We start from the raw sequence: 13489 nt of genomic DNA, 5'->3' as shown, positions 1-13489 counted from the left end.
CCTTCGAAGCTCGCAAGGGACTCTAAGCGCTGCTTTATTTTTCAGGAAACACGCCGTCAACTAGGAAAATTAGCTTGCAAAGCATTGGCAATAATTGTGCTGCAATTCGCTCAACTTAGTCAAAATATTGAAGCAACGTTGGCTCCACCCGCATAAGCATTTTTGAACCATTCAAAACCTCACCCAGATTTTTACGTGGCTAATTTAGACACCAAAACCTGCGCCATGGCTGTGAAAACAATATTGATTTATTTGGGCTTCGGTAGCGGTGGTCTTTATTGACTGATCGCTGCAGTACACCTGCAGTGCCCGGCTCGGCTCGGGATGGGGATGGGGAGTGGCGGGACTGTGAGGGAGGTGTCGGATATGAGTGATGCGCCACATGTGACCGAGCTGTGACCCTGGGGGAGGGGGGGGGGCGGAGGGGACAGATTGGGGATTTATGAGTGGTAGGGCCGGGGGAGGGACGGGTTGAAACGGACAATAAAAGTCGTGGTGCGAACCGGAAACAGAACGGAAAGCAGAAGGTAAGTGATTGAAAGAGAGAGGCTACACTGGAAGCAATACGGATTAACGTATTCATTAGGGAAATGTATAGGTTATGAATTCTTCCGAGGGAGACACGAATGCTGTTGTGATTGACAAGGAGAACCGTGTTTTTACAAACGTCCTATCAGTGATCGTGTGTGAACGGTGCACACGGGACGGAACAGTGCACACCGACACGGGCTCGGCCGCTCGGCTGCGGGCCGGCCCGTCCCGCCGGGAGCTGTCTGTTCAGTGTTAGGGCACCTGTGGCTGGACCACACCTGTGGGGGCTCCGGTGGCCAGCTGTGCCGCCGGGCCGGACGTCACCCCCCCCCCCCCCCGTCAGAGGGGGTCGCTCACAGAGCGGTCTGAACTGAGACGGTCCTCGGGCCTGTGAGATGGTGACGGGAATCGGGCGAGAGCAGTGCCGAAGGGAGGGCGAGACAGAGCAGTGACGTGGTGGTATATTTACGCTGTGAATCTTTCCCTACCGTCACGGGGACGTGAGGTGTTGCTGTAAATCAGTGCGCTTGTCGAGTGAGTGCAGTGCTCGAGGGTCGGTGCGGTCGGTGACACTCGACGGTGCACATTCTGCTCAGTTCGCGAGCAGGTGAAATCAGCACGGGAACACCGAACAGACGCACCAGATAACAACCATGTATCAGCAGATGGTCGAGCCGCCCAAGAAACAGGAGAACTGCTTCAAACGTGAGTCGCTTTCAGAAAACAAACAGCCGTGGGCTGGTGCTACGTGGATTAAACGGCCCACAGGCAGCTCAGCGCTCAAATACATTTAAGCTCGTGCATGGATTAGATAACGTGAGAACGACCAAGATTACTTTACTAATAAGAACACCATCCGTGTTCGAGGTTAGCATGTCTATGATACCTAATCGTGCATTAAGTTTTTATGATTGGAAAACAATTTGTTATGTCAGGACTATGTAGATATTTTGGTTATAAGGAATAGATATAACAGATGGATAACGCCGGGTACGTCACTGGTACGTGACGATTTTGTGAGCCGCAATTAAAATCGACTTATCCCTATCCAGTACCCAAGCCCCGGCAGGCAAATATCATGGATTAGTGCGAAAATAATGCCGTGTGTTGTGTACGTACTTATTCCCGCTTTTGTATCAAATGATAGTTTCGGTTAAAAACATCGTTCAGGCGGATTAACCATTCTCATGTAAATAGTGACTAGGATAAAGTTATCGACATGTCTGTTCAGTTCACCTTGACGACGAAACTGGCCCTTCCTCAATAATAAGTATGCGCTGCGACGACAAATCTCTTCGCCTGATCACTGATAAGCAAAAACCGGTTAGAGCCCTACGTTTTTCCACTTAACTTGACAGCGCTGCGCACAATCGCGGAAATGAGATGTTTACATCTAACTCCAGCCCGAACAATGAAGTCAACACATTCTCCGCATCGCCATCCTTCTCCGCAGTGTCGGTATAAAAAGAGCTCTGTGCGTGCAACGGATATCCATTCGGAGAGCCTCTCCTGCAGCGTCAACATGCGAGCCGTGGTTCTGCTGTGTATCCCGCTGCTGGCGGTCGTGCAGGCCTGTCCACAGCTGGACTCTGCCAGTGCCCGCCGGCCGTGCTGGGCACAGAGGATCACCATGGACGACTCAAGAACGAGCGACGGAGCGCTGCCGCCCGGAGCCGAGGAGCCGCACTGCGACTCAGAGGGCCTCTTCCTGCCCAAACAGTGCTCCGGGTCAGAGTGCTACTGCGTGGACCCGTACGGCAAGCAGCTGGGCTACTCCAAGAGCCGCTGGGAGACGGACGACATGATGTGCAAGTGCGCCCTCAAAGAGGACGAAATTCAGAAGGACGGCAGGCTCAGCGTTTCCATTAAATGTGACGAGCTGGGCAACTACCACCACACCCAGTGTACGGGCACGAGCTGCTACTGCGTGCACCCGCACTCGGGAGAGAAGAAGATCGGCACCGAGTCCAACATTAATGACATCGATCGTCTGGAGGCGCGCTGTGCCAGTGGCGCCAACTAGGGGGCGAGGGCTGCTGGGTCTGCGGATAGTAGTTGGGCGGCGGGTCTGACTGATTATCTCAAACGTGCTGACTGGCTGGCTGCTACGGAACCGACAATTTAGTGGCATCCTGTGTTGCCGTTGTTATTCTATACATAAGTCCTGTCGGCAATATTCGATACTTATATTTTGTGAAGTGATTTTTATCGAACCACAAGATGTGCGCATTTCTTCATGCACATACTTCTTTTATAATGGGCATTTATAAAATACATATGTACTGTACCATATACGATATTATAGGATGATAATGAATCTAGACATTCAGTGAATTTGTCCAAGTCTATCGTAGGCAACAGAAGGTGCGAATAAAATATACAAATATTTCAAACGTTTTTATAGTTTATCTACGCACAAGAAACTAAATATCAAAGATAATCGTTTCAACACAAATACATAAACTAACCAAACTGACAATCACGCTCAAGGTTGTAACCGAATGAAATGCTTTACTTCTTGGAGGAATAATTATTTATCATATCCACAGTCCACACAGATCTTTGGTATAAGTATGAAATTAAAATCCCTGTTAGATTACTTATATATGTGAAGCTAGTTTGACAAAGGTAGATAGTTCATTGTGTATTTCCGGCGAGAGCGTTTATCTTGATACTGCATTGTAGGTATCTTTATTTTAGACAAAAGTAGGGGTTTGCAAAGATCATGAAAGATTTTCCTTTGAACGTTGTTGATCTTATTCCGAACAGTCCGATCACACAAAGCGCCAATATCTCCCAATTTAGGCAATGAATTTTAGTGGGGTACACGCATCTTCGAGGAGAAAATGGCCGTGTTTTTACATATGTTACGAATTCCCATATGATTGCACGACGTACGTCTTTCTATTCTCGTAATAATATAAATGTATGCATCCAGTCAGCGCGTTAATACATAATTGGCAAAGCCGCGCCCACCTTCAGACAGGTTTGCATACATTAATCGCTGTATATCTCCCAAGCGTTGTGCGGTAGCCAAACCGGTTGCGGTAGTCTCGGGTTTTCCACAGTATCCGAGAGAACTGCGCACGAGAAGCGACGATCAGTTCCGAATACCAAATCGTCCTTGGCAGTGTCTGGCCCGGCTCGTATAAAAACGTTCCGTCCCGGCGTGACTGGCATGCAGTCCCGGTGTCTGGCCCGGCGAGGTATCAGGTGTGAGCGGCGCTGACACTGCGACACCATGCGTTCTCTGCTGGCGCTCTGTCTACCGCTGCTGGTGGCGGGACAGGCCTGTCCGCCCTTCCTACGGCCCTGCTGGACCCGGATGATGGAGCTGGATGAGATAAGAAGCTGCGACGGAGCCCTGCCGCCCGGAGCCGAGGAGCCTCTCTGCGACCCAGCCGGAAAGTTTCTGCCCAAGCAGTGCTCCGGGTCGCAGTGCTACTGCGTGGACCCGCACGGCGAGAAACTCAGGTACTCCAAGAACCGCTGGGAGACGGACAACATGATGTGCAACTGCGCCATCGAAGAGGCCGAAATTCAGAAGGACGGCAGGCTCGGCGTCACACTGCAGTGTGACGAGCTGGGCAACTACCACCACACCCAGTGCACGGGCACGAGCTGCTACTGCGTGCACCCGCACTCGGGAGAGAAGAAGATCGGCACCGAGTCCAACATCGTTGACCTGGACCGTCTGGAAGCGCGCTGCGCCAGTGGGTCCACCTGATGACCTGAGGTGGCTGGCGACACCCGGTGTACTACATAGGCCCGATGGATCGACCTGCAAGTCGTTCCAACAATGACTTTGGACGTGACTGGTTGGTAGACGATTCGGCAGATGCGTTTGGCCTCATGTGTATTGTTGGACCTGATTTTTATGCCGGTATCCATGTAAGATGCCATGACTACTATGTGTGTTTTCCTTTCTGCGTACCTCCGTGAATATATCAGTTGAAAAGAAAGCTAGTAATTTGCGTACATTGCCAAAAGGGAGAGACCTGGCGAGTAAAAACGCGTCTCAGCTCACGGCTGGATGGATACTTACCAACGAAGGTCGTAGTAAAATCAACGGGACAGATTAGACAGTCGCAGAAAAGTCGTGCACCATAACCACAAACTTAGTGGTGCAATATACATATACAATACATAGAGGCACTGTTTCAGCAACTGGGTAATTGCTGTAGCAGTCGGTTCTAGCCTAAAACTAGTCGGTTGAGGATTCCCGTCTGTTATTTCCCCGTCTTCCGTGCATGTTGTATGCATAACGAGATCGATATTTCATTTCCCACTCGTGATTTAGACACGCACGAATGTATGCTCAAGGGCGTCCTCGCCGCTCGATATATTGTGTTGACGTCGACTTCAACAGGATGCGCATCGTGATTAATGATCGGTTTGCGTGTCCTTCTATGCGAATCCACAACTCATCTTCTTGCAATGTAGCTAAAATTGTGTTTGGAGTTTGGGCTTGCCTATTCTGGTCCGAATGAATAATAGAAGGTCGTGACTAATGACGCTCTGCCGTATTTTTATGAGAATTTGCATGTTTCGCTTTAATGTACGCGCGATTGCATGTTTCGTCGAATGAACATTTGCACGGTACAGTGTCGGTACATTCGTATGTCACGTACACGTAGGACTACGTTATGTGCCTGCATCGAATTCAAACGGCTTCATTCAAACGCAGGTATGATTTTTGGTTAGGCAAGTGAAGAAAGGCGGCACATCCTCTCGCCCGTTCCTATCATAAACGTATAAATTGTCACTGTTCATATATTTCAGGCATTGCACAATGTTGGTATCGCTTACGCGGGTAAAGTCACACCCCAAAAGATCGGGCTTAGCCCGCAATAAACCGCCTTTTTTTCTCTTTCTCACTGATATGCGATATTAATTTTAATAATTCTGCGTGTTACAGGCGTGGGTATCCTGATTCTGGCGCTATGTTTCTGGTGTTTTCGACTCTGCCTGCGTCCCTGCCGAGGGAACGGAGCACAAGTGCAGGACGAGGAGGTAGCCGACAACAAGTCCTCGCGGAGGTCCAGTGGAAAGGTGAGAACTCTGCATAAAAACGAGCATTGAGATTTGGTAACGAATTCCGTTCACTTCAGCTGAAAATTTGGCCACTGCCATGGTAATAATCTGAATGTGTATAGTTATTCTATCACTGTATATAAAAATAGTAACAATGCACTAGAGATTGAAGATAGAGAGGAGCATTGCTTGCTATGTTCCATCTTGTAAGTCATCTTGCCACAATACTCCAACAGAATAGGCAACGATAAATCGTCACAAAAAGTAACTACAACATCAATCAACAAGAGTAGCTTCTTGAATGGCAATTATTGTGTCTTGTTCAATGAAACATAGCATACCTCTATAACAATTCTGCACATCTATTTTGAACCTGTATATCTGTTGCCAGCGGCGTATTTAGAAAATCGCGAAGGGGGGGGCCAAGGGTTTGGAGGGCGCCACCTCACCCAAGGAGGGCGCCATACGGTCGCGAGATAAAAAATCGCTCAGCGGGGTGGGGGGGGGGGTTGGGAGGCGTTTTTTACCATGCCACCAGTTTTTTTTTTGCGTAACCTCGTATAGGTCGTGCTGCATTGATTTTGCATCGTGTGTATTCTTTATACTCCAGGTCACAAAAGGTCAAGTGTTCTTGAAATGCTGCGCCGAAGGCGCGCGAAATTTTTGAAAACAACCTTTTCCTCCGCTTTTTAGGCACGCCTTTTATACGATCACCGTTCAAAGCTCCTCTCGCTCTTTTACCAAATTTGAAGGTGTAAAAAATACCTAAGGTTTGGTCGGGCCGCTGCCACACAAACTGTATAGAAAGCTTGGCTCATGGGTGTCGATGTATAAAAGTTTATTGGCGGTGGCATATCTACGCACCAAATCACCGTATCGGATTGATACCGGAGCGCGAGATGCGTAAACATCATCCAAATTACCTCAGACCAGCCTTCATAGCCTTCTCACAGATGCATACAGTGTACCCACATAACCAGTTTCAATCACCGAAACTTCAGATGCCTGCTGTTGCGGCCGAACCTGTTGACAATACTTAATCGTAATCCATATAGATGCCATGATGCACGTAAAGTAGGATCAATCCGTTAAGACCAAAGACGTGTTTTATGCATCGTAGAGCGTAGATAGTTTTGGTAGGTATAGGTACTTCATTCATTGTGCTGAATGCACGTTCATTTGTGGCAGTTTTCACAGGCAAGACATCAACTATGTGCAATAGAACGACTAAGTTGAAAAACATGCCAAAGGAGTAAATAAATTATAAGAGGGCAGCGATCAACGGATGTTGCCAATAGGTAGAAGGGCTGCGATCCACAGGAGGGCGCTAATAGGTAGGAGAGCCCCGATCAACATCCCGAGTTTCGATAGTAGGGCATCGATAGGTAGGAAGTTGGCGAGCAGCAGGAGGGCGCCAATGGATAGAAGGGCAGCGATCAACAGGAGGGCACCAATAGGTAGGAGGGCCCCGATCAACAATCAACAGGAGGGCGCCACCAGGTAAGAGGGTGGCGAGGAACAGGAGAGCACCAATAGGAGGGTGGCGATCAACAAGAGGTCGCCAATAGGTGGGAGGGCGGTCATCAACTGGAAGTCGTTAATGAGCGGAAGGGTGACGATTAAAATGGGGGTGGCAATGGTGAGGAGGGCGCCTTTGCTCAAGAGGATGACACGAACAGGAGGGCGTCTGTGCGGAGGGCGCTGGTCAACTGGCAGGTACCAGTGGATAGGAGGGCGGTGATCAACAGGAGGGTGCCAGTGGTTAGGAGGGCGGCGATCAACACGAGGGCGCCAATAAGAGAAGGGCCCCGATTAACATTCAACAGGAAGGACTAGGGAACCAATAGGTAGGAGGGCGGCACTGAACAATAGGGTGCCAAAAAGGAGAAAGGCGGCCTTGAAAATTTCACATGAGGGGGCAATAGGCAGGAGAGCGCCAATAATTATGAGGACGCCGATCAGCAGAAGGGCGGCAATATGTAGCAGGGTGGCGACCTACAGGAGGGCGCCTTCGGGTGAGAGGGCGCTTATTTACGGGACAGCGGCTTACATAGGCGACCACCGTTACGCTTAGAGAGCTACAGCCTACAAATGTGGTTGGAGGGCGCCCGAGGGAGCCCTCCAACCGTATTTGGAGGGCGTATTTGGAATGGGCGTCCTCCGAGGGCGCCCTCCATCCGTATTTTCCCTGTAAACACATTCGCGATTGGAGGGCGCCCTCCAGTCGCGATTGTTTTTCGATTCGATTATATCACAATTGCATTTGCGATTGGAGGGCGCCTTCGGCGCCCTCCAATCGCAAAGGGCGCCTTCGGCGCCCAAGGGGGGGGCCATGGCCCAGTGGCCCCCCCCTGCCTACGCCCCTGTCTGTTGCTGTCGCAATAGATGTCCCCCAGCTTAAAACCATCAATATGACAAAGCTAGCAGCTCAGAGCCGGGCGTTAGTCAGCCGCAGACTTACGGATCTTATCTCCGCGTCACCACAATCCACCCTCCCCCCTCCCTCGACATCTGCAGACTGGCAGTCAGACCGGCGGAGACCAGACTGACCTCGGCGTGGAGGATGCTGCTCAGAGTATCGGGAGGCTTCAGTTCAAGGTGATACGACACCGATGACGCTGTTGATGCAGCCTGCAGGTGTATGATATGTAATGGCAGGGAAGCGTGACAAAGGCTGTTGGGTGGTGATTTTTTTGCAGAAGTTTGGACAGAAATTTAGAGATTAATATAAAACAGACCATCAATGCTGTCTCAGTTTTGTAACAGTGACTTAGGTATGTAGAGCACCGATCTGTAACCAATTCCTATTTCAGCTGGAGTACGATTTCACCGCCAAGACTCTGATAGTCGTGGTCGTTCGCTGTGAAGGACTCCCTGCGCTGGATGTCGGCGGAACTTCGGATCCGTATGTGAAAGTCTACCTTCTGCCAGAGAAGAAGAAAAAATTCGAAACAAAAGTACAGAAGAATACCTTGAATCCTTGGTTCAACGAGACCTTCAAATTCAAGGTAGGTAACCGCGGGATCGTTAATACGCATGGCATATCCAAAGTCCATTTTTTTCTCTTAAAACGGGATGAACCTTTATTTTGTCGGTGTTATTTATTCACGTTTTCCATCGACTCTATAGCTATGCCATGGATGAGATAATAATGGATTGGTGTCTTCGCAGTTTTTGGCGACATTGAGCCCAGGCCTGCCATCTAGCGGGAGAATTATCGTAAGTTAGGAGCAAGCCGAGTGAACGCCGCTGATTAGCATTGTGACACACGGGAGTGTGGTGTAGTAGCAGGCTTGTTGTGCAATTTTTCAAAAGGTTATGTCTTTATATGTCAGTAAAAGCGAAGAAATTAATAGATTTATGTGCAGGGTCAGTAATAAGATAAGCAGTTCCATGTTATTTCCTCATTAAATCATGAAACAGGGAGTTATTGGAGACTTCGCCAGCACGTGTCGTTTTCGCTATTTTTCACATGAGTCTTCACTTGGCCTAAATCAAACAAATTGTCCGATCAAAGAACAAAACGAACGTAAGTACTATCTATAAGTCTAATGAAAAAGTTAAACGGAATTGCTAACGTCATTGCCGCTCAATATGCCATTCAAGACGCTCTATGAAAAGGACCCAACCAGTGCTGCGTAGTCGATGAAATTTCAGTGACTTTGTTTCCAACTCCGATTCCGGTATCCAAATATCGACTCCGACTCCTTCGGGCAGAACTGTCGATTCACACAGACTCCGACTCTGCAGCCCTGGGGCCGTATTCACGTCGACTTCGTAAGTCGATTTTCTTTCGTAAGTGTAATTTGGTATTCACGTCGACACTTCTTAAGTTTTTATCGACGGAGTTCACGTGATTAAAAAAATTAACTTAAGAAGTAGGTCAAACTTAAGAAAGTTCTTACGAAAATGATCGACGTGAATACGGCCCCTGGTAAGTCTGTGGAGTCGATGACTTTTCGGTGACGTTCGACTCATACTCCGACTACAGCTGTTAAAAATCAACCGATTCCGAGTCGGAACAGAACCGCTGGCTCTGACTATAACCCCGCAGTCCTGGCCCAAGATAGCCGCCTAAAACAACTTTGATGTGCGATCTTCTTCGTACATTGTTAATGTTATTTTAAACAAGGAGTGGAAAAGGGAGACGAAGCCTTCACAAACAAGGATCTCCTGTTGCGGATCAATCAGCTGCTGGAACAGAAAGGCATAAACACCACGCATCTCATTTCATCGTTTTCCTAACGACTCCAATGTAAGCACTGATCAATGCAGTGCGAGCATCGATGTGACATTTGTGTACCAAGTTTGAGTGTTATCCGCCCAGCCCTTCATGAGATATGGAAGCGGCACCCTGCACGTGCGCACGTGCAGTAGCACCCCCATAGTGACACATGGAAATGCATTGGCCACTGGGTGCCTAACTATTGACGAAATTTTACCGTAATGGGCCCAGCCATTGCGGAGTTACTTCATGTGGAACAATTTCGACACCCCTAAGTTGGCACGTGACACGTGCCGTAACCTTAACTAAGCTGAAGAAAATCGGGCGAAATTCGGAGAAGAAGGAATAAGCCTACCAAATATGTATGACATATTGTCAAACTGCTGTACCATTGTGAGTAAATGGCCATATAAAAGCTCGTACAAGCCAATGGGACTGGGCGTTTCAATGCACACCGTCTTACGCATTTTATTTTCGTTATTACCTAAAGGCTGCTTGACGTTTTTGGCTTTCAAGCATTTAAGACATTTTTGTCGTCTCAGGTCCAGTTAGATTACCTCCAACTCGTGGGAATATGCATTTCGAGCCAACTAACACACCACACCCACGTGTGTCATAATGCTGAGAGATGGCGTTCACTCGGCTTGCTCCTAACTTACGATAATTCTCTCGCTAGATGGCAGGCCTGATCCCAATGTCGCGGATCCCAATGTTAATTTCCACGAGACACCAATCCAGTGTTATATCATCCATGGCTATGCCCAGTAAATTTTCAACGGAACATCATACTCGCGATCACCTTTCTGATCGCGAGTCTGTTCCTGTCGTCAGAGCCTGCCCTACGCGGACGCGATGAACAAGACGCTGGTGTTTGCCGTGTTCGACTTCGACCGGTTCTCCAAGCACGATCAGATCGGCGAGGTGCAGCTGCCCCTGTCGCACGTCGACCTCGCTAATGTCATCGACGAGTGCAGGGAGCTCGTCAGCGTCGAGAGCGACGCGGAACAGGTCAGGTTGGGTCATAGGAAAACGTGTGAAAACTGTACTGGGGGGGGGGAGGAGGATAAAGGAGAGCGTCATATAGTTGACAGAATGCAGTTATTACCCATTGAAATTGTAAAACATAGTACCATGAGAACAGAATGGATCACATCTTGTCGCAAGATACTCATTTCGTCGGTAATAGGAAGAAAGACGTGGCGTTTGGGAAGTAAGCAATTAATGGCAATTTGTATTTTCGCAGGACAAGAAACTGGGCGACATTTGTTTTTCGATCCGATACGTCCCCACGTCCAGTAAGCTGACGGTGACAATTCTGGAAGCAAAAAATCTGAAAAAGATGGACGTGGGAGGCCTATCGGGTGAGATATCCACGCTGTCGATGAAATACAGCGTCACTTAAATCGATTTTCTTCCGGCATAATATAAAATGTAGGCATAATCCATGTCATTCTTCCCAAATGCATGGCTGAATTATGTACAATGCGAATTATAAATGAAGTGGCAGTCGATGCTCAATGCAAGTACGTTTATCATGCACACTTATCGCTCATGTTTATTGCTCATTTTTGCGGAACATTTTATTGCTCATGTTATTGGAATATCGAGTGAATCGGGCATAGTGGCAATGAATAAAACTAAAAATCTTCCCATAAAATCAACTCTTATTTAACCGAACGCAGGTGGACGACTCCATTTGGGCCACTTCTACGTAGCCAGTTTGTAACATAACGCATGTTTCCAGATCCATATGTGAAGGTAGAAGTGATTCTTGGCAAAAGAAAACCCAAAAAGAAGAAAACATCAGTGAAAAGAAATACGCTAAATCCGTATTTCAACGAAAGCATGACATTCGACAAGATCAACAGAAATCAAATAGAGGTAAGAGGGCTGTGTTGGAGCTTGGAAGTGGCAGTTATCGCTCTCCTTTCTAGTGCACTGCGGTGCGCTGCTAGTGCATCTTTTCAGGCCAACGCGGTTTGCGGCACAGCATCTTTTCAGGCGCACGTGCTGTGCGGCACAGTATCTTTTCAGGCGCACGTGAACTGCGGCACAGCATCTTTTCAGGCGCACGTGCTGTGCGGCATAGTATCTCTTCAGGCGCACGTGATTTGCGGCACAGCCTAACCACCCAGGTGCACTGCGGTGCAGCATGCCTCTCCCTCGCAGTCTAAAGGGGCTGTTCGGTGCCGACATGGCAACGAGCTATGTGCTGACCCAAACAGAGCTCGTTAACAGTAATAACCATCATGGAGACCTGAAGGCCTATCAGCACCGACACTGGACACTGGGCAGATTATGATGCAGTGCTATGTGGCTTATTCAAGGAAGCACATCTGGCCTAATCAGGTCCATCGATCTGGTCAGTGGTCAGCTCGTAACCAGCTGGTTTCTATCCATATGGAAGTCGTAGTGGCGCCTAGCATATGATTTAGCTTTCAGGCCAACGAGGCTAGCAATTCCATATGCGATGTCATAATTCAAGTGTTAGATGTTTAAATGCACTGGTCGATGTGTCATCATAATTAAATAGCATCGAGTTATGCTCGTCGTTTAACTCTAACCTCTGCATCGCTGCTAATCGTTTCCATGAAAAGGTTGGAGCTTGCTGTCGTACCCCCAATTTTTTTTTCTGTTTGATTATCCTCAGAAGGTGCAGCTGATTGTCACAGTGGTGGACTACGATCGGATTGGATCGTCAGACCCCATCGGACGCTGCGTCCTCGGTTGCCAGGCAACGGGAGCCGAGCTGCGTCACTGGACCGACATGCTGGCGGCGCCGAGACGGCCCATCGCTCAGTGGCATACCCTGCAGAATCCCGAGCCGGACGAAGTGTAGTGATTGACGGTGAGACGGGTGTTCGAACTGGTGGACATGTGGACAAGAGTGGAAATAGTGCAGAGAGTGACTGGCCAGTGCGACTTATAGTGATGGAATGCTCTACTCTAGTCGAAACTCTGGTCACTGGTGTGGATGGCCTCAGACGTTCCTACATGGAGAGTGTGATGACAATACGAGATACGGCGCTGCGGTACTACTTTACCTATCGAGTGTCTCCGGCGGCAGGATGGACAGTGTTGGTTGAGAGAGACGCAGTAACTCAAGGGCCAGCACTCATCCGCGAATGCGAACTGTTGCTTGTGAATGGCGACTGTGAATGCTACGTCTGATGTGATTTGTGAGTTCACTCAATGATGATGAAATTAAGAAACTCCAGACCAGGTTACCACAAGTGGTGGGGCGTGCTAGAACCTGAGTGAAGAGTCATGTGTGCCTAGCCATGCGTGTGCAATGTGCATCGGTTTTGCGTGTGTCGCGAGCACCAATAACCTTTTAATGCGTTATTTTGGGCCCCTGCATTTATTTACATACTATAGCAGTTTTAAAGTGCGCGGTGCTATTAATGCGAAGAGATGTTAATCTGACTTTTGAGGTCTTGAATCCGTTACCTACATGTCAGCATAGCTTAGTTTATTTTATCTCGTTCTAATTCGCTCAAAGGGGAATTAATACCTACGCATCGGAATTTTGCACCTCATGTGAGCGGCCCAAAAGAACAGAAACGTAGAATACGTCCTCGTGTAAGCATTGTACATATCAACCAAAGAATCTTGTGAGTGCGTTTTAAGAATAAGTACATAGAGCCATTCAATTTACATGTCAACTTGTGAGCAATCTTTTCCTTATTCGGTAGCAAT

General features: G+C 48.4%; 1 protein-coding gene across 1 annotated transcript; it reads left to right on the top strand.

The window, feature by feature from the left end:
* Positions 1–779: 779 nt before the first annotated feature.
* LOC122387434 (synaptotagmin 1-like) lies at positions 780–13454 on the top strand. The gene is made up of 8 exons (XM_043377625.1): positions 780–1236; positions 5450–5583; positions 8083–8163; positions 8379–8573; positions 10622–10798; positions 11034–11151; positions 11535–11671; positions 12441–13454. The coding sequence occupies exons 1-8, from the start codon at positions 1185–1187 to the stop codon at positions 12627–12629; spliced, it is 1083 nt and encodes a 360-aa protein (XP_043233560.1). The 5' UTR covers positions 780–1184; the 3' UTR covers positions 12630–13454.
* The last annotated feature ends 35 nt before the right edge of the window (positions 13455–13489 follow it).

Source organism: Amphibalanus amphitrite, unplaced genomic scaffold, assembly GCF_019059575.1.
Source record: "Amphibalanus amphitrite isolate SeventyFive unplaced genomic scaffold, NRLGWU_Aamphi_draft 000016F_arrow, whole genome shotgun sequence".
NCBI classification, from domain to species: Eukaryota; Metazoa; Arthropoda; class Thecostraca; order Balanomorpha; family Balanidae; genus Amphibalanus; species Amphibalanus amphitrite.
This window is presented reverse-complemented; position numbering and strand designations above follow the sequence as displayed.

Bases quoted from the DNA above. Each gene is read 5' to 3' on its own strand.
- LOC122387434 (XM_043377625.1), top strand. From the start codon at position 1,185: ATGTATCAGCAGATGGTCGAGCCGCCCAAGAAACAGGAGAACTGCTTC. The intron at 5,584-8,082 runs GTGAGAACTCTG...CGACATCTGCAG, and splicing joins CGCGGAGGTCCAGTGGAAAG to ACTGGCAGTCAGACCGGCGG. The intron at 8,164-8,378 runs GTGATACGACAC...TTCCTATTTCAG, and splicing joins TCGGGAGGCTTCAGTTCAAG to CTGGAGTACGATTTCACCGC.